The 20645-nt window shown below is 34.3% G+C and overlaps 2 protein-coding genes across 4 annotated transcripts; both read left to right on the top strand.

The window, feature by feature from the left end:
- Window positions 1-430: 430 nt before the first annotated feature.
- Window positions 431-9978, top strand: LOC18596613 (putative leucine-rich repeat receptor-like serine/threonine-protein kinase At3g14840). 3 transcript variants are annotated; one of them, XM_088807030.1, is made up of 24 exons: window positions 431-634; window positions 1031-1217; window positions 1655-1726; window positions 1833-1901; window positions 1981-2052; window positions 2146-2217; window positions 2348-2419; window positions 2507-2578; window positions 2671-2742; window positions 2885-2956; window positions 3054-3125; window positions 4260-4325; window positions 4811-4876; window positions 5714-5779; window positions 5883-5918; window positions 6040-6080; window positions 6256-6632; window positions 6710-6905; window positions 7264-7410; window positions 7544-7662; window positions 7787-7997; window positions 8219-8456; window positions 8955-9105; window positions 9362-9978. In XM_088807030.1, the coding sequence occupies exons 1-24, from the start codon at window positions 499-501 to the stop codon at window positions 9728-9730; spliced, it is 3051 nt and encodes a 1016-aa protein (XP_088663156.1). In that variant the 5' UTR covers window positions 431-498; the 3' UTR covers window positions 9731-9978. The 3 variants fall into 3 exon arrangements, with proteins under 3 accessions (XP_088663156.1, XP_088663157.1, XP_088663158.1); XM_088807031.1 differs by lacking the exon at window positions 5883-5918 and having other exon boundaries at window positions 432-634; XM_088807032.1 differs by lacking the exons at window positions 1833-1901; window positions 1981-2052; window positions 2146-2217 and having other exon boundaries at window positions 433-634.
- A 2264-nt stretch (window positions 9979-12242) lies between these two features.
- On the top strand, window positions 12243-20645 carry LOC18596609 (putative leucine-rich repeat receptor-like serine/threonine-protein kinase At3g14840). The gene is made up of 24 exons (XM_007025205.3): window positions 12243-12415; window positions 12810-12990; window positions 13432-13503; window positions 13608-13676; window positions 13757-13828; window positions 13921-13992; window positions 14125-14196; window positions 14284-14355; window positions 14452-14523; window positions 14666-14737; window positions 14834-14905; window positions 15615-15683; window positions 16079-16144; window positions 16558-16620; window positions 16726-16761; window positions 16880-16920; window positions 17098-17474; window positions 17552-17747; window positions 18121-18267; window positions 18402-18520; window positions 18650-18860; window positions 19085-19322; window positions 19772-19922; window positions 20180-20645. Exons 1-24 carry the CDS (start codon window positions 12259-12261, stop codon window positions 20546-20548), a joined length of 3066 nt encoding a protein of 1021 aa, XP_007025267.3. The 5' UTR covers window positions 12243-12258; the 3' UTR covers window positions 20549-20645.

Genomic DNA, 20645 nt, shown 5'->3' with positions numbered 1-20645 from the left:
GCAGCTTCATGACTTTACGGACAAGCATGTATTATACTTAAAAAAATATTTAAATCACAATTTCTTTCTTATGTTTTTGTGTTATTCTCCACTAGTGGACCATTCTTAAGCTGTGGCCATGTGGCCTTTCAATGCCGTTTTTCAACAGGGTTGTTTGCTAGAATCTTCTCACTTCAAAAGAATATAAAATAATGCCCCTACTTTAGGAAGATAATATATATATTATTCCTTAATATAAACTTTCACCTCCACCTTTCTGTAGTAGTAGGAGGAGGTTTTTTCCTACTCTACCAAAAGCCAGAGACTGGTCAGTAACTATAAAGCAAATTTATTAATCCAAAATATTACAAGGTCAAGAGTCAGCTCCAACAATAGATAACTTTATCACTGGCCACAACCTTTTTACCACTTGCCTCAGCATGATCTTGCACTCAAAGTAGAACTGTATTCTTTTTCAGACGAGAGATACCGAGCAAAGCTGGTAATCTCTGATAGAACATGAGAAGAGTTGCTAAGTGTCTTTCAACAATGAAACGTTTTGGGTACATGGTTCTTACAGTCTTGATGCTCATTTGCATGGAAACAAACAAAGTTAAAGCTCAAGTGGAGCCACTTTTTCCTCCAGATAATGAAGGTAAAATAATTCAGCTTAGCAATCTCTTTCTTTGCTTCAGTTTTGTGATATCTTGGTTATGATTAACTAATGGTTTAAAATTAAGCTTTGGATCTCTTGCTTGAAAGAAAATAAACCAAGTACTTACTTTACTAGCTGATATGGAAAGTTTTCACTTTATATTTTGAGTTTCACACCCTTCCCATTTACTCTTATACCATTCGCTTTTCTTTTTATTGATTCTTAATCTATTCATCATTGTTTTCATCATTAAGTATTACATTGCATGTTTGACATTCTGGGTGTATGTCCCTAAGAACACTCAAGAGAGTATTCCTAAGATTTTTTTTTTTGTAAATGTTTTCAACCCAACTCACCTTCCTCCAGTGGTTTTCATTCTTTTCTGGGGCTGTGCAGTACAAGCTCTTCATGAGATAGCCGCAGAACTTGGAAAGAAGGATTGGAATTTCAATGAGAACCCTTGCAACAATAAGTCAAGCTGGTTTACACCACCGCCGCCACCAAATATACCACCGGCCATTAACAACAGTACTGTCACCTGCAATTGTTCCTTCCCTAGTGGTGAATGTCATATTGATGGAATGTATGTCTTTTCTGTAGATAAGAAAATGCTTATTCTGATTTTCTTTATAATGGTCCTCTTTCTTTTTTTTTTTTTTGATTTTAGTTCAATAGCTTTGATTTCTGAACCAGTGATTTGCTTACATTCCCCCAACTTGATTTTAGCAATACGAAAGCCATAGGTATGCCTCATTCAAGATAAATGGGCTTTGTGACTATGGCTTTGAATGCAAATTTATTCGAATTAATCGTCTCAGTCATTAATATAAATATGAATGATAAAAAGTTTGATACTGTTTTTTTTTTTTGATATGGAGAACTGTGCTCTCATTTTTATCATTGAATACTTCTCCTAGCTACTAAATTTTCTCTCCTTATCATTTTCTGTGAAAGCAGAACATATATTTGGAAATTTTGAATTGGACATGCATCTAAAAAGCTTTGTATTTTTTGGAGCAGCTATCTCACAGGGCAGGATCTTGATGGTGTTCTTCCACGCTCACTTGTTAAGCTACCACATATTAAAACAATGTAAGAAAAGGTTACAAATTTTGATAAATTTTAATTATTCTTTAAAACCAGAAAATAAGTTCATAAGCTTCTATCCATGTAAAAAACTCTTCTCTGTTGCTTTTAGACTACTCTATCTGAACTATCTTAAGGGTACGATACCGCATGAATGGGCTGCTCTGAAGTTGGAGATTTTGTAAGCTACTAGTGCACTTCATCTTGATCCTGTTTACAAGCTTTCCTTCAGTCATATGATAGAAATTAATTTATTTCAGGGTTATTTCTATGAACCGCTTATCAGGGCCAATTCCAGGCTATTTGGGACAAATTACCACCCTAAAATATTTGTAAGTCTCTCTTGCTTATGATTTCTTTCGTATTACCTCTTTCTTTTTTGTTTAAAATCATGATAGTGTTTCTCATTAGTCTTATATTTTCAGGTCCCTCGAGAACAACCTGTTTTCTGGAACTATTCCTCCTGAGCTCGGGAAATTGGTTAACCTGGAAAACCTGTTAGGCTTTTTTTTCCTCATGACATTCATGCAAGATTAATCTGTCTATCTCTGTCAAAATAATTAGCAAAATCAACCAATACTTGACTCAGTTGAAGTTGGCCTGATTCTTCCTCTTTGGTGAATGCAGTATCCTTAACGCTAACTTTCTCACAGGAGAGTTTCCCTTGGCCCTTGCTAAGCTGTCCAATCTAAAAGAACTGTGCGTGTTCCCAGCACTATCCAAAATTATACTGTTAACAGTTCTAGATTTGCTAAGTATTCCTGCTTTTATATGAGGTTTGTCCAGTAGGATTAGCAGTAACAACTTCACTGGAAAAATACCCAACATTTTTCAAAGCTGGAAGCAACTTGAGAAATTGTAAGTCTTTCTGGCCCTACTACTTCACTAGAGTCCCTCATTGAAAATATTGGTGATGAAATCTTCATCAATTTGAATTCTTTTACTGACAGAGAGATTCAAGCTAGTGGTTTTGAAGGGCCAATTCCTTCGAGCTTATCTGTCTTGCATAATTTAACTGAACTGTGAGTTTGTTTTCATTATCTTTTGATTTTGTAGCCCTTAATCTCTATAACATCATCTTGTTCTGTTCCAATTTAGATAGTAAAATTACTGCTCTGGAAGCCTTTTCTCTTTTAAAGTTCTTTATGATGCAATATTTTTCAGAAGAATCAGTGACTTACCTGGAGAGGGTTCAAAGTTTCCGAACTTACAAAATATGAAAAATATGTACAGATTGTAAGTCATTCCCATGGCTTGAAAAATTCTTCAAGGTCATACTAATCCCCATTTTGCAATGATTGTGCTCAAATGATGTGGGCTATATTTATTGCAGGATGTTGCGTAGCTGCAATATATCTGGACCGATCCCGGATTATATATGGGAATTTTCGCAAATGCAAATTTTGTAATTCTGCTACTCTTGTTTCATCTAAATTTTCATTATTTATGTTTCAGTATTTGGAACATCATTTTTCATTCTTCACATGTGGATTTTAATAAATTTATCCTGCTCCAAGCTTCAATGGTAGGTGGTTAGGTACACTTTGCATTATTTTGTTTAAAAATATTAGTTCAGTGAAATTTTTGTAAAAGAAGCTTTGCATGACTGTTGATTAATTCCAGGGCTACGCCTGATTTTGGAGAGAAATTTGTGTGGAAAAGTTTTACAACAATTATTTTCTTTTTCAGTTTTGTTGGTAATTATCAGTTATAAAGTTTAATAATTTATCATTGTCTCATTACTTTAAAAAGTAACCTCACACAATATGTTCCTCTAAACTTATTTGGTTTTCAAAATACTAATGTAGTTTAGTGTATTGTTTATAATCTAGTGGGGTTAGTAACAGAACATATTGTATAGAGGTCAAAAAAGAGATTTCTCCTCAAAATGTGTAGTTTTCTCAAGTCATGATATAAATTCATATATGTTTGTGTATATGAGCATGATGGTGATGTCTCAGTTCTTCTGCTGAGACACAAATGTCTGTTTATGTTTCATGAAGTTTTTGGTACAAATCCATGTTGAGACTAAAGTAGCAATGTACAGTGAGGTGTTTCATTTCTGTCCCATGCTCTTTTAAGTGTTGGCAGCTTGGTTACTCAATTTAGTCAAATTCCAGTTAGAAAAAAAATGGCCTATCTTTTTAAATGTAGTATTAAGGGCATGTTAAGGTTAAATCCCTTGAATCTGAAGGTGGAGATATAGATAAATATAGTGCCGGATTTCTCTTTTTGGACGCATTTGCATCAATTGCCATATCATTAACTACTCTGTAATATTTGTAGCAACAATTTCATCAGGTTAATGGATTCTTTAGATTATTCATTTTCTTGAAAGTTGAATATTTAGATTATACATGAATCTGCTATAATCAGAAAACTCCAACATCAGTTATGCTTGAATTCTTTTCATGCATCAGTTCTTCATAAATGCACTCATCTAATATATTTCATGGATTCACATTTCAATCAAACCATCATTTTGAAATTTTTATTTGTGTAGTTATTGAAATACCTGACTTGTCTATTTCTCTTCCAGAGATCTCAGCTTCAATAAATTGGAGGGTAACATTTTAGATTCTGGAAACCCAAAAACTCAATACATGTAAGTGCGGTGAATTTTGGAGGTGTATTCATCTTAAATCGAGAATAACATCTTTGAACCCATCAGAAGAACACTTGCGGATATTGCTCTTAAAATTGATACTCAATCATAAGTTTTTTTTTTTTTTTTCTTTGGTCAGTTAATTATAGGTCTATTCATGTGAAAATATCAGTAGTTAATCAAAACGTTAAATGTAAACTTTAAATCTTTGATTCTTATGGCAACAGAGTCATTTGTTTATTTTATCTGACTGGTGCACTTGATGGAATATCATGAATAATATCACAATGTAACTAGCACGATGATACTACCACATCTTCCAAATCAGAAAGGGAAGAAAAATTATGCATGCCTAATTATCCTTATAAAGTTTTAAATTTGTTTAAATATATTTACTTTACTTTAAGTTTCAGTTATAACCTTTCAATGTATAAGTTCCAGTAGAAGTGCTTAAATGTGGTTTCATTATGTTGCTTACTGAATAGGTATCTGACAAGCAACTCACTTACTGGGCGAATTCCAGAATGGTTGAATGCCAGAGATAGCCGCTAGTATGCCTACCATCCTAATTTGTCTGCAATTTAGACATGATCATAACTGTTTATTTTCTTCATTTCATTAATGACTCTCGAACGAATATATATAGTATCAATTATGCATGCTAACCAACATATGATTGCAATATATTCTTAAAATTACTTTTACTTTATCTCCATTGCTTAAGCATGCAGCAAAAGGCAATCTTCTCATATCACCCATATTTGATGAAACCTGGATTTAATTTAACGTTTCCATTGTTATGCCGAGAGAATTAACAGCTTTTCTGGAATCTTTTGCTCTCACTTTTGCTTTCTAAATTTCAATCTATGCTGCATAATATCTCCTAATCTTATATGATAGATTTATTTTGTGGAAAGCAGGCTGAGGTAGGACTTATTCCGAGATGCTGCTTTTGTTATAACCAGTATCTAGTTCTGTAAGAAGTGTAACATGGATGATTTAAAACGGGGACATGTATTTTGGGAAGGTGTTTTTGGTCAAAAGAACTTTTAAAGGAAGGGAATTTATTGCCTTATTTGGTCCAAATCGATAGATAGACTTTGTAACAAAAGTAATCCTCTAGCTTGTGGTGAAGGCTGTATTTGATCTTCGATTATTTACATATACTTAAGGATTTTTTTTTTTTTGAGATTCTAGAGGATGGACTTCCAAACTAGCTATTTCTCTTCACGCAATGAAAAGATGACTGACATTGTCCATTTTGTAGCTGCTTCCTGGAAAGATGTCCTTTTAACTTATATTGGTTATCACGTTGTTATTTAATCAAAATATAATGTACCTTAACGTTTCAAGTTTATTTAGTTATAATCCATTTTACTTCTTTGCAGCCAGATAGATCTTTCTTATAATAATTTCTCTGAAAGCTCTGACCCAGTTTCTTGCCGAGAAAATCTGTAAGAAACAAGTCCCTCTCAACTTGGCTTTTATGCTGTGTATTACTTTTCCACCTTTGTAAATGTTTAGAAATTTTAAAGTGATTGGTTTATTGTTTATTAGAAACTTGTTCAAAAGCTTTTCAGGCAGCAAAAACTCGTAAGTTAATACCTTGTTGAATGCACAAAAAAAAAACTACTACTTTTGTGTTATTTTTATTCTTTCCCTTTGGAATCACTGTTTGACAAGACTGACACTTCTTTGTCATACTATGATCTAGAGGACTTGATAACTGCCTGAAATACTTTCCTTGTTCAAAAGGTAATTTTTTTTTGGTTCAAAATGCAATTATAGGCTCTGAAAATGTTGTCTAGAGTATGGTTTTATCCTAACCAAGATGAGATGTGGCACTAATTTTTGTTCCAGTCGTTTTTCTTTTTTTTTTTCCTGCTATAGTTTGATCAATCTAATCACTATTACTTTTCATTCTTCATAGATTGGTATTCAGTACATATAAATTGTGGTGGAAGAGAAACAACTATTAATGACATCAACTACGAAGCAGATGAAGACTTCGGAGGTGCAGCAAAATATTTTCCACTCAAAGAGACTTGGGAAACTAGTAGCACTGGGCTTTTCTGGGATAGCTCTGTTACTTCAAGGGACTATATAGCACAAAATGTTTCCATTCTCAGAACAAACAACTCCGAATTATATACAAGAGCACGCCTCTCTCCTCTTTCTCTCACGTATTATTTTCGTTGCTTAGCAAATGGAAATTATACAGTTACACTTCACTTTGCAGAGATAGTTTTCAGAGACAATAGATCCTTTCAAAGTCTTGGAAAAAGGATATTTGATGTTTATGTCCAGGTAGATGATCATTTTACATATGAAGTGTGTAATTTGCATGGTACAGAAGCTGTTTTGATTTAATAAGCTTGTTGCAGGAGAAACTCGAACTGAAGGATTTCAATATTAAAAATGAGGCAAAGGGTGTTGATAAAGCAGTTATTAGGACATTTAAAACGGTTGTCAGGAACAAAACTTTAACGATACGTTTTCACTGGGCTGGAAAGGGGACAACTGCTATTCCAAGAAGAGGAACATATGGTCCTCTGATATCAGCTATCTCAGTGGACTCTGGTAAGATATATAATCTAAATAGCCCTACACAACTTATTCAAAGCTTGCAGTGGATTGACATGTAAATGATGTGAAGCAATAATGAAGTTGCCCTTAACTATTCTTTGCATGACTTAGGATATTGGAATCTGAAGCTAACAGAACTTTACAGTAAACTGATGCATCAACATAAGACTCACTTTATGTGCTTTAATTTCCAAAAAAAAGAAAAGAAAGGAGTTTATGTGCTTTAATCATCCCATATTGTTTCAAGTGCTTAAATTGTTGGATCAGTCTAATATTCTATTGGCATGTGCATATGCAGCATTCCTTTAGGAGATGAAGTTTGAGAATAACTTTTTATCCTTTTTTCTGTTAGATTTTAAGCCTCGAGTTCCTAATCATGGGAATACGAAGTTGAAGTTTGTAGTGGGAGCTGTTGTTTCTGTCCCATGCCTGATTTTCATAATTCTAGGCATTCTATGGTGGAAAGGCTATTTTCGGCGTAAGACATCAAGGGAACAAGGTAAGATAATAAACTTCAATATGCAGTTTCGTCCTTTCAAATATTTTCTCTGGGATGATCTATTTTCCCAAGTGTGTGCTTTGCATGCTTATTGACTATATAATTCAACTGGTTCCCCTAATCCTTTTCCTAGTCCTGAGGGGGTTCGATCTGCAGTCTGGCTTTTTTACCTTCAGACAGATGAAAGCTGCTACTAACAACTTTGATGCTGCAAATAAAATCGGAGAAGGTGGTTTTGGATCTGTCTACAAGGTAGTTCCACTACATGGTTGCTCTTTACCATTTTTCTTTCTTTGTTATATACATATGATATGTAGGAGTAGGTCTTATGTGATGAAAGATATAATGGAATTCCTATGCTATACTTTTGCTGTAGGGTCTACTACTGGACGGTACCATAATTGCAATTAAACAACTTTCTTCAAAATCAAGGCAAGGAGATCGTGAATTTCTGAATGAACTAGGCATGATTTCTGGATTACAACACCCGAATCTTGTCAGGTTGTATGGATGTTGCATTGAGGGATCTCAGCTGTTGTTGGTCTATGAATACATGGAAAATAATAGCCTTGCACGTGCTTTATTTGGTAAGTGTAATATCCTAATCTTTAATATTCCCCATTCTTTTATGGTTCAATGATTGGACTGCAAAAAGCAAGTGTTCCTCTCCATCTTTAATTGCTTCTGCCATCCCCACAAGAAAAATATGATGTTGATCTCATGAAAATTGAAGGAAGAAAAGATCTAAACCCTATATATTGACAACTATATGATAAATTTAATTGGTTAGCCATGTGTCAATCTACAGGTCCTAAAGAAAGCCAACTGAAATTGGACTGGCCTGCTAGGCAGAGAATTTGTCTTGGGATTGCAAAAGGTCTGGCTTTCCTGCATGAGGAGTCAAGTTTAAAAATTGTTCATAGAGACATCAAAACTACCAACGTGCTACTTGATAAGGATCTCAATGCTAAAATCTCTGACTTTGGTTTGGCAAAGTTTGACGAGGAGGAAAACACCCATATTAGCACCAGAGTTGCTGGAACTATGTGAGCTACTTCTTACCCCTCTTTTTTTCTTTTGAACAATCTGCCGATCATCATTTTGTTTCTTTCAGTTCAGCATATTTCAATTGAATCTAAAAAACTCAACTTTTGTTTCTTTTCTGTTTCCTTTTTCTAATTCAATTCAGGTTTGAAAAACACTTAGTCAAGTTGCTATCCCAAAAGCAATACGTGGCATTTTTTAAACTAAGGTTTCTGCAATTGAGAGTACCATCAGTATTAAAAGCACTAAAAACGAGTCCAAACTCCAAAACCTCCAATCTTTGGTTGAAATGGGATAAGTTAGGCGTCTAAGTTAGCATACCACATAGTTAAGACTTGACATTTTCACAATACTTAACAAGACTAATTTGATTATGTTCTTAATTTTCCCAAGAGCAAGGAAGTCCTGAATCACAAATTCATCAATTGCATAACTGCATATGCAGAGGTGAACCAATTGATATGCTTGAGAATGTTGTGCTTATAGCTCCTGTTTTGCAGAGGATACATGGCACCAGAATATGCATTATGGGGCTATCTGACATACAAAGCGGATGTTTATAGTTTTGGTATTGTTGCGTTAGAAATTGTTGCTGGAAAGAACAATACAAAATATAGACCAGAGGAGGATTTTGTATGCCTTCAGGATTGGGTAAGATAGAGTTCATGTTTTAGGCTTTAAATGCTGTATCTTGGATTCTATTCTTGCGATTGGGATTTGATAGAGATATCCATGCATTCTCTTAAGTGATATGTGCTTTTGGTTTTCCTTTTAGCTGATAAATGCTCTGTGCATTAAACTTCTACAAATTCATTAATGCTTTCACTTGAAATTTACTTATATTAAGCATCTTAGCTCTTGTAATGGCATTTATTTTCCTTCGTAATTTGACCCCCATCTATTTCAGGCTCTTGTTTTACAACAAAAGGGAAATTTAATGGAGTTGGTGGATCCAAGGTTGGGGTCGGAGTTCAACGAGGAAGAGGCAATTAGAATGATAAAAGTAGCTTTATTGTGCACTAATTCATCACCTGCACTTAGACCAATCATGTCTGAGGTGCTAAACATGCTTGAAGGTCGAGCCCTTGTTCCTGAATTAATCATGGACCCAAGTATCTTCGGTGATGAGTCGAGATTTGGAGCCCTGAGGGACCAACTCAACCGAATGCAGTCTGGGAAGGGGAGTGAAACGAGCACGTTTAGACATTCATCGGATTCAACAGAAGGGCTGGGGTCTTCCTCAACGTTTGTTCAACATCCATCAAATCAATCTTGATTCTTTGTAGTGTAAATGACTGGCTTAACAAAAATCATAGAAATCAGGAATGTGGGTTTTTGTTGCATACTTTCATGATTAAGAGAAAGGGTTTATTCGGAAATGCGCAATAAAAATTGGGCATGCATCTAAAAGCCCACATACCCTTTAATTGCTCAATTAAAGGGTTTATCGTTTAGCTGAATTGACTTGTCTGACTTGTTTAATATGTTAAATAAAAAGGTAAAAAAAAAAAGAGTTATCCCTGACTCCGTGCTATTTTATCTTTTACGGGACATGATATGTCCCTGATGCACCTAACCTAAGCCCAAACTGCACGGGAGAGGCAGTGATTTCTGGAAGACATAGTAAGACTTATTTTCCTGTTCTTCTTTCTCTTTGATAATAATTGATGAAAACTTTAATATCAGACAGCTGTATGACTTTACTGCGAAAGCGCGTATTGTACTTGAAATCACAATTTGTTTGCATCTGTTATTTTCCACCAGGCCGACGACTAGTGAACCTTTCTTTGCTTTTAATCGAACTAGACTATGGCCCAAGGGTTGCAGACGGGCTTCTTTTTATTTTTTCTTTATGGTTTTTACGTGGTTAAAAGAGAAAGTTCATTTGGGATTTTCTTTTACTTATGTAATAAAGGACATTAGGATAATGCCGCTGCCCTACTTTAGCAAGATTGTATATTATTCTTGCACCTCCATCTTTCCTTTTTCGACTTTCCATTTTCCAACTTTCTTTTTCTTTGAAAGCGACCTCCACCACTCATGACCCGTATATCACTTCAAAAGATTTTTCATGACGTAGTCCTTGGTCCCGACATAAAAATAGCTCAATTACAAAAATTATGCGTAGACCTTCCTTTTTTCAGCTTAACAAAATTTAGAAAATAAGGAAGGATTATAAACAGTTAAAGTAGTCGTCGTGGGTTTAAATTCTATATGAATTTAAACTAACACGTGAGTATGTCGGGAAGAAGTGTCGACCTCACGAGGAGTTGATTATAATAGTATTAAAATTGAATCAAACTATCTTTATTTTAGTTAACTAAAGAATGAAAAATAATTAAAAATATGTAAAGGTAAAATAAACTGAAAGTAATATTTTAAAAATCTAGAATTATAGTTTCATTAAACATTTCACTTGGATTGTAATTTTTCTAATTATTTAATTCGATTGAAGTTTATGCTAGTCTAGAATTTTAATACATGTACAATCATATGTCTAGATATTTGTGTAATTGCTTAGTTTAATTAGGTTTCTATATGTCTATAAAATTCAATTAAACTAAGTTTTTTAAGCACAATTTCTATTGAGACTATATGTGTTATCTAAGTGTATGTCTATCTTAATTACTAATTAAGATACTTAATTTTTAAACACATATTATCTAAATCCAAGTCTGATCTAAAATAATTTTATCAAGTCTCATTTACATACCATAACCATTTAAGTAGTGATTTGCAATCAATAATCAATAAATTCATATTTCAATAAACATCAACATATACATTTAAAATAAGTAAAATAACAATAAATAATTTAAGTTATACTTAGAAACCAACCAAAATCTTAACTAAAAGCTAATTAGTTCATAATATCCATAGAAAACATCATCCACAAAAAAAAAAAAATCATAAACAAAACAAAAAAAATTGAGAGAAGAACAAATCTAGAGAGAGAAACAAATTTCTGCAGCTTTTTTGAGCGTTGATCTTCCGTCCTTTCTCTTCCTACTCCTTTTGTTTTTGATTGAAGTTGCTCTCCTCCAACCCCCTTTAAACCCAATCAAAATGACCAATTTATATCCCTCCTTTAAAGCCCTACGATTAAAAATCAGATGTATAGATTCGATAATTCCTGTGTTTGGTGCTGCAGTCCCAAAGGTTTGGCTCTGCAGCGCCAAACTTTTTGTTTTGTGTGGGAGACATGTTTTCTTGACTCGTCAAACTGCTTACTGCAAAACTGTTACGATTCAACTATTTCTAACTCGATTTTGATCATATTTTAAATAGAACTAGATAAAATTAGAACTAAAAAAGTAATAAACATGAAAGTTATACTTCTTTTTATTAATTTTTTAATAATTTAAGAATCATATTAATTGAATTTTTGTAGTTCAAATTTTTTAATAATTTAAGGATCATATTAATTGAATGTTTGTAGTTTGATTTACGTTTGAAATATCATAACATATTCAGTGAAATTTGTATCTGATTAATTTGTACAATTTGTTATCACTTGATCCAATATAAAATCTAAATTAATCATCACTAAAATTAAGCAATTTTACCTTACAAATAAATTAAAATAACTTAAAATAATCTAATTCAATCATAAATTAACTAATTAAACAAAAAAAAAACTATTTAAAACTTTATCTAAACTAAAATACTTACAAGATAACTCTATTAGCACAGGTAGTAATCCAAAGTATTACAAGTGCTCAAGTTCCAGCTCCGGCGAAAAACGACTTTGTCAGTTGCCACCGCTTACCACATGCCTCAGTATTTCGAAGTAGCAAGCAAAAGATGAGCATCTCTAGGAAAAACATGAGAAGAGTTGATAAGTGTCTTTCAACCGTGAAACTTTTTGGCAACATGATTTTTACGGTCTTGATGCTCATTTGCATGGAACCAAACGAAGTTGAAGCTCAGGTGGAGCCACTTCCTCCTCCACATAACGAAGGTAAAATAATTCACCTTTGCAATCACTTTCTTTGCTTCAGTTTCTGAGATCATGATTATGATTAGCTAATGGTTTAATTAAACTTTGAATCTCTTGCTTCAAAGAAATGAAACGAGTGCTTACTTTACTAGCTGATATGGAAAGTTTCCACTTTGTATTTTGAGTTTCACACCCTTCCCATTTACTCTTATACCATTCGCTTTTCATTTTATGGATTCTTAAACTATTCTGTATCATGGTTTTCATCATTAAAGTAGTACATTGCATGTTTAACATTCTGGCTGTATGTCCCTAAGAACACCCAAAGAGTATTTCCAAGATTTTGTTTTGTAAATGTTTTCAACCCAACTCACCTTCCTCCAATGGTTTTCACTTTTTTTTTTTGGCTGTGCAGTACAAGCTCTTCGTGAGATAGCTGCAGAACTTGGAAAGAAGGATTGGAATTTCAGTGAGAACCCTTGCAGCAATAAGTCAAGCTCCTTTACAGAACCGCTGCCACCAAATATGCCACTGGCCATTAACAGTACTGTCACCTGCAGTTGCTCCCCCAATGGTGAATGTCATATTGATGCAATGTACGTCTTTTCTGGTGATAACGAAATCCTTATTCTAATTTTCTTAACCATAGTTCTCTCTCTCTCTCTCTCTCTTTTTAATTCAATAGCTTTGATTTCTAGACCAGTGATTTGCTTGCATTCCCCCAACTTGATTTTAGCAATATGAAAGCATTATCATCGGTATGCCTCATTCAAGATATACGGACTATGCGGCTATGGCTTTGAATACCAATTTATTCGAATTAATCATCTCAGTCATTAATATAAATATGAATGATAAAAACTTTGATACTATTTTTTTTTTTTTTTGATATGGTGAGCTTTTGCTGTCATTTTTATCACGGAAGTGGTCATTGAATACTTTTCTCACTTACTAAATTTTCTGTCAACGAGCAGAACATATAGCTGGAAATTTTGCATTGGACATGTGTCTAAAATGCTTTGTATTTTTTGGAGCAGCTATCTTATAGGGCAGGATCTTGATGGTGTTCTTCCACGCTCACTTGTCAAGCTACCATATATTAAAACAATGTAAGAAAGGTTACAAATTTTGATAAATTTTAATTACTCTTTAAAACCAGAAAATAGGATCCTAAGCTTCTATCCATGTAAAAACTCTTTTCTGTTGCTTTTAGACAACTCACTCTAAACTATCTTAAGGGTACAATACCGCGTGAATGGGCTGCTCTGAAGTTGGAGATTTTGTAAGCTACTAGTGCACTTCATCTGGATTTCTGTTTAGAAGCTTACCTTCAGTCAACTGATAGGAATTAATTCATTTCAGGTCTGTTTCTATGAACCAGTTATCAGGGCGAATACCTGGCTATTTGGGAAACATTACCACCCTAAAATATTTGTATATCTCTCTTGCTTATGATTTCTTTAGTGTTGTCTCTTATTTTTGCGTTGAAATTATGATAATGTTTCTTATTAGTCTTATATTTTCAGGACCCTCGAGAACAACCTGTTTTCTGGAACTATTCCTCCCCAGCTAGGGAAATTGGTTAACCTGGAAAACCTGTTAGGTTCTTTTCCCTATCACATATTCATGCAAGATTAATCAGTCTATCTCTGCCAAAATAATTGGCATAATCAACCAACTATTGACTCAGTTGAAGTTGGCCTGATTCTTCCTCTTTTTGGTGAATGCAGTACTCTTAGTGCTAACTTTCTCACAGGAAAGTTTCCCTGGGGTCTTACTAAGCTTTCCAATCTAAAAGAACTGTAAGTGTTTTCAGCACTAACTAAAATTATACCGGTAACAGCGCTAGATTTGCTAAGTATTCCTGCTTTTATATGAGGTTTATCCAGTAGGATTAGCAGTAACAACTTCACTGGAAAAATACCCAACATTTTTCAATATTGGAAGCAACTTGAGAAACTGTAAGCATATTTCTGGCCCTACTACTTCTCTAGAGTCCCTCATTGAAAGTTTTGGTGATGAAGTCTTCATCAAATATTTGAATTCATCGCTGACAGTGAGATTCAAGCTAGTGGCTTTGAAGGGCCAATTCCTTCGAGCTTATCTGTCTTGCTTAATTTAACTGAACTGTGAGTTTGCTTTAATACCTTTTGATTTTGTAGCCCTTAATCTCTATAACATCATCTTGTTCTGTTCCACTTTACAGAATAAAATTATTGCTCTGGAATCCTTTTCGCTTTTAACAATTCTTTATGATGCAATCTTTTTCAGAAAGATCAGTGACTTACCTGGAGAGGGTTCAAAGTTTCCCAACTTAGAAAATATGAAAAATCTGTACAGATTGTAAGTCATTCCCATGGCTTGCAAAATTCTTCAAGGTCATACTAATCCCCATTTGCAGTTATTGTGCTCAAATAATGCGAGCTATGTATATTGCAGGATGTTGCGTAGCTGCAATATATCTGGACCAATCCCAGATTATCTTTGGGCATTTTCACGATTGCAAATTTTGTAATTCTGCTACTCTTGTTTCATCTAAATATTCATTATTTATGTTTCAGTATTTGACATATCATATTTCATTCTTCTCATGTGGATTTTAATAAATTTAGTCTGCTTCAAGCTTCAATGCTAGGAGGTTAGGTACACTTCAATTTATACTGATTTATTTTCTTCAGCTGAGACACATATTTCTGCTTATCTTACACAAAGTTTTTGGCACAAATCCATGTTGAGACTAGAGTAATAATGTACAGTTAAGTGTTTGATTTGTATCCCATACTCTTTTTAAGTGTTGGCAGCTTGGTTACTCAATTTAGACTAATTCCAGTTCGAAGATAAAAATGCTGTCTTCTTACATGCAGTAGTAAGTACATATTAAGGCTAAATACCCTGAATCTGAAGGTGAAGAAATAGATAGGTAGAGTGACAAATTTCTATTTTTTGGACTAATTTGCATCAATTGCCATATCAGTGACCGATCCGTAATATTTTTAGCAACATCTTCATCAGGTTAATGGATTATTTAGATTATTACATGAATCTGCTATAATCAGAGAACTCCAACATCTGATATGCTTGAATTCTTTTCCTGAATCAATTCTTCATAATTGCACTCGTCTGATATATTTCATGGATTTCACATTTCCATCAGAACAATCATTTGGAATTTTTATATTTGTAGTAATAGAAATACCTGACTTGTCTGATTCTCTTCCAGAGATCTCAGCTTCAACAAATTGGAAGGTCACATTTTCGGTTCTGAAAGCCTTACAAAAACGCAATACATGTAAGTGCTGTGAATTTTGAGGTGTATACGCCTGAAACCCAGAATACCATCTTTTGAACCCATCAGAAGAACACTTGTGCAAACTATGCTCTTGAAATGATAATCAAGCATAGGTTTTTTTTTTTTTTTCTTTGGTCAGTTAATCATAGGTCTATTTATGTGAAAAAATCAGTAGTTAATCAAAAAGTTAATTGTAAATTTTAAACCTTTGATTCTTATGGTAACAGAGTCATTTGTTTATTTTATCTGTACACTTGATGGCAAATTATGAATCATATCACAATAAAACAAGTTTTTTATTTGCTCCACTTTAAGTTTCAGTTATAACCTTTCAATATATAAGTTCCAGTAGGAGTGCTTAAATATGGTTTAATTCAATGTTGCTTACTGAATAGGTATCTGACAAGCAATGCGCTTGCTGGACCCATTCCAGACTGGGTTAATGCCAGAGATAGCCGCTTGTATGTCTACCATCCAAAGTTTTCTACAATTTTGACATTACCGTATCTGTTTATTTTCTGCCTTTAGTAATGACTCTTGAATGAATATTTACAGTATCAATTACATATGCATATGCTAACCAACATATGATTGCAATATATTCTTAAATTTAATTTTAATTTATCTTTCCTCCAAGGCTCAAGTACACAGCAAGAAGCAATCTTCTCATATCATTCATCATTGGTAAAACCTGGATTTAATTTAACATTTCCATTGTTATGGCAAGAGAATTAACAGCTACTCTTGCTGCAATCTTTTCCTCTCAATTTTGCTTCCTAAATTTCAACTTATGCTGCATAATATCTCCTAAGCATATATGATAATGTACCTTAATGTCTCAAGTCTACTTATAATCTGTTATACTTCGTTGCAGCCAGATAGATCTTTCGTATAATAATTTGTCTGAAAGCTCTGAGACGGTTTGCCAGGAAAATCTGTAAGAAAAAAGCCCCTCTCAGCTTGGCTTCCTATGCTGCGTATTACTTTTCCACCTTTGTAAATGTCTAGAAATTTTAATAGTGATTGGTCTTTTGTCTATCAGAAATTTGTTCAAAAGCTTTTCAGAAAGCAAAAACTCGTAAGTTAATATCTTGTTGAATGTGCAAAAAAACTACCACTTTTTTGTTATTTTTATGCTTTCCATTTGGAATCACTCTTTAACAAGACTAATGCTTCTTTGCCATACTATGGTCTAGAGGACTCGATGACTGCCTCAAGAACTTTCCTTGTTCAAAAGGTAATTTCTTTGCATTAATTAAAATGCAAATAAAGACTCTGAAAACATTCTCTAGAGTAAGGTTTTACCCTAACCAAGATGAAATATGGCATTAATTTTTGTTCCAGCCATTTGTCCATTTTTTATCCTGCTATAGTTTGATCAATCTAATCACCGGTACTTTTTTATTCTTCATAGATTGGTATTCAGTACATATAAATTGTGGTGGAAGAGCAACAACTATTAATGGCATCAACTATGAAGCAGATGAAGACTTAGGAGGTCCAGCAAAATATTTTCCACTCAAAGAGGCTTGGGAAACTAGTAGTACCGGGCTTTTCTGGGGCACCTCCGTTGGTTCAAGGGACTATATAGCACAAAACGTTTCCATTCTCAGAACAAAAAACTCCGAATTATACACAAGAGCTCGCCTCTCTCCTCTTTCTCTCACGTATTATTTTCGTTGCTTAGCAAATGGAAATTATACCGTCACGCTTCACTTTGTAGAGATAGTTATCAGAGACAATAGATCCTTTCGAAGTCTTGGAAGAAGGATATTTGATGTTTATGTCCAGGTAGATTATCATTTTACAAATGAAGTGTGTAATTTGCATGATACAGAAGCTGTTTTGATTTAATAAGCTTGTTGCAGGAGAAACTTGAACTGAAGGATTTCAATATTAAACAAGAGGCAAAGGGTGTTGATAAAGCAGTTATTAGGACCTTTAAAACAGTTGTCAGGAACAAAACTTTAACGGTACGCTTTCATTGGGCTGGAAAGGGGACAACTGCTACCCCAAGAAGAGGAACTTATGGTCCTCTGATATCAGCTATCTCAGTAGACTCTGGTAAGAAATGTAATCTAAATAGCTCTTCATCCAAATTATTCAAAGCTTGCAGTGGATTGACATGTAAATGATGTGAAGCAATAATGAAGTTGCCCTTAATGATTCTTTGCATGACATGGGATATTGGAATCTGAAGCTAGCAAAACTTTGCTGTAAACTGATGCAGCAACTTAAGACCCACTTTATGTGCTTTACATTTCTCAAAATGGAGAAAAAAAGAGGACATTATTGATTTAATTATCCCATATTGTCTTAAGTACTTAATTGTTGGATCAGTCTGATATTCTATTGGCGTGTGCATATATGCAGCATTTCTTCAGGAGATGAAGTTTGAGAATAACTGTTTATACCTTTTTATCTTTTTTGTTGGTAGATTTTAAGCCTCCAGTTCTTAATGGTGGGAACACGAAGATGGAGTTTGAAGTGGGAGCTGTTGTTTCTGTCTCATGCCTGATTTTCATAATTTTAAGCATTCTATGGTGGAAAGGCTATTTTTGGCATAGGACATTAAGGGAACAAGGTACTCTAATCAACTTCAATATGTAATCTTATACTTTCAAATACTTTTCTCTGGGATGATCTATTTGCACAAGTGTATGCTTTGCATGCTTGTTGACTATGTAATTCAACTGGTTCCCCCAATCTTTTTTCAAGACCTGAAGGGGTTCGATCTGCAGTCTGGTTTTTTTACCTTCAGACAGATGAAAGCTGCTACTAACAACTTTGACGCTGCAAATAAAATTGGAGAAGGTGGTTTTGGATCTGTCTACAAGGTGTCTCCACTCCATGCATGGTTTCTCTTTACCATTTTACTTACTTCCTTTCTGATATGAAGCATGATGTTTAGGAGTAGGTGTCATGTGATGAAAGATCTAACATTTTATGCTATACTTTTGCCGTAGGGTATACTACTAGACGGTACCATAATTGCAATTAAACAACTTTCTTCAAAATCAAGGCAAGGAGATCGTGAATTTCTGAATGAACTAGGCATGATTTCTGGAATACAACACCCGAATCTTGTCAGGTTGTATGGATGTTGCGTTGAGGGAGGTCAGTTGTTGTTGGTCTATGAATACATGGAAAATAATAGCCTTGCACGTGCTTTATTTGGTGAGCGTAATCTACTAATTGTCAGTTATTCCCCCTTTCTCTTATGGTCAATGATTGAACTGCATAAAGCAAGTGTTCCCCTCCTGTTTTAATCGCTTCCACCGTCCCCTCTAGAAAAATATGATGTTGATTTTGTAACAATTATAGGAAGAAAAGATCTAAACACTATATATAGAAAACTATATGATGAATTTCATTGGTTAGCCATATGTCTCACTCTACAGGTCCTAAAGAAAGCCAGTTGACATTGGACTGGCCTATTAGGCAGAAAATTTGTCTTGGAATAGCGAAAGGTCTGGCTTTCCTGCATGAGGAGTCGAGTTTAAAAATTGTTCATAGAGACATCAAAACTGCCAACGTGCTACTTGATAAGGAACTTAATGCGAAAATTTCTGACTTTGGTTTGGCCAAGTTTGTTGAGGAGGAAAATACCCATATTAGCACCAGAGCTGCTGGAACCATGTGAGCTACCTCTTTACCCTCTGTACTGCTGATCACATTTCATTTATTTCAGTTCAGAATATTGCAGTTGAATCTGATAAACTCTACTTTTGCTTCTTTTCTGTTTCATTTTGCTAATTCAATTACAAGTGTGAAAAACACTTGCTTTGTGAAGTTAGAAACTAAAGTTTCTGCAATTGAGGGTACCATCAGTATTGAAAGCACTAAGAATGAGTCCAAAGCCTCCAATCTTTTGTGGAAACGGGATATGTTAGGTGTCTAAGTTTGCATACTACATAATTTAGACTTGACATTTTCTCAATACTTAACAAGACTTATTTGTCTGTGGTTATTTTTCTCAAGAGCGAGGAGGTCCTGAGTTATAAATTCATCAATTGCATAACTGCATATGCAGAGGCGAACCAATTGATATGCTTGACAATGTTGTGCTCATAGCTCCTATTTTGCAGGGGATACATGGCACCAGAATATGTTTTATGGGGCTATCTGACGTACAAAGCAGATGTTTATAGTTTTGGTATTGTTGCATTAGAAATTGTTGCTGGAAAGAACAATACGAAATATAGACCAGAGGAGGATTTTGTATGCCTTCAGGATTGGGTAAGATAGAGTTCAGGTTTTAAGTTCTAAATGTTATATCTTGGATTCTGTTCTTGCGATTGGGATTTGATACAGATATCCATGCATTCTCTTAAGGGATATGTGCTTTAGGTTTTCCTTTTTTCTGATAAATGCTCTGTGCATTAAACTTCTATAAATTCATTAGTGCTTTCACTTGAAATTTACTTACATTAAGCATCTTAGCTCTTGTAATGGCTTTTTTTTTTCCTTGGTAATTTGTCCTCCATCTATTTCAGGCTCTTGTTTTACAACATAAGGGAAATTTAATGGAGTTGGTGGATCCAAGGTTGGGGTCGGAGTTTAACGAGGAAGAGGCAATTAGAATGATAAAAGTAGCTTTATTGTGCACTAATTCATCACCTGCACTTAGACCAATCATGTCTGAGGTGGTAAACATGCTTGAAGGTCGAACCCTTGTTCCTGAATTAATTATGGACTCAAGTATATTCGGTGATGAGTTGAGAATTGGAGCCCTGAGGGACCAATGCAACCGAATGCAGACTGGGAAGGACGATGAAACCAGCACGTTTAGACATTCATCAGATTCAACAGCATTGCTGGGCTCTTCCTTAACGTTTGTTCAAGATGCATCAAATCAATCTTGATTTCTTTGCTATGTAAAGACTGGCTTAAAAAATCATAGAAATCAGAAATGTGGATTTGTGTTTACATATTTCCATGATTGCGAGAAAGGGTTTGTTT

This window comes from Theobroma cacao, chromosome 6, assembly GCF_053813885.1.
Source record: "Theobroma cacao isolate CCN51 chromosome 6, ASM5381388v1, whole genome shotgun sequence".
Taxonomy (NCBI): Eukaryota; Viridiplantae; Streptophyta; class Magnoliopsida; order Malvales; family Malvaceae; genus Theobroma; species Theobroma cacao.
Note: the sequence above shows the minus strand (reverse complement) of the source record. Positions and strands in the feature narration are given on the sequence as shown.

What these genes read in the sequence shown, in the direction of transcription:
- LOC18596613 (XM_088807030.1), top strand. Translation starts at nt 499, where the DNA reads ATGAGAAGAGTTGCTAAGTGTCTTTCAACAATGAAACGTTTTGGGTAC. An exon ending in TTGGTTAACCTGGAAAACCT is followed by an intron (nt 2,218 to 2,347) that starts GTTAGGCTTTTT and finishes TGGTGAATGCAG; the next exon opens with TATCCTTAACGCTAACTTTC. An exon ending in ACCAGAGTTGCTGGAACTAT is followed by an intron (nt 8,457 to 8,954) that starts GTGAGCTACTTC and finishes CCTGTTTTGCAG; the next exon opens with AGGATACATGGCACCAGAAT.
- LOC18596609 (XM_007025205.3), top strand. Translation starts at nt 12,259, where the DNA reads ATGAGCATCTCTAGGAAAAACATGAGAAGAGTTGATAAGTGTCTTTCA. An exon ending in TTGGTTAACCTGGAAAACCT is followed by an intron (nt 13,993 to 14,124) that starts GTTAGGTTCTTT and finishes TGGTGAATGCAG; the next exon opens with TACTCTTAGTGCTAACTTTC. An exon ending in GTTTTGGATCTGTCTACAAG is followed by an intron (nt 18,521 to 18,649) that starts GTGTCTCCACTC and finishes CTTTTGCCGTAG; the next exon opens with GGTATACTACTAGACGGTAC.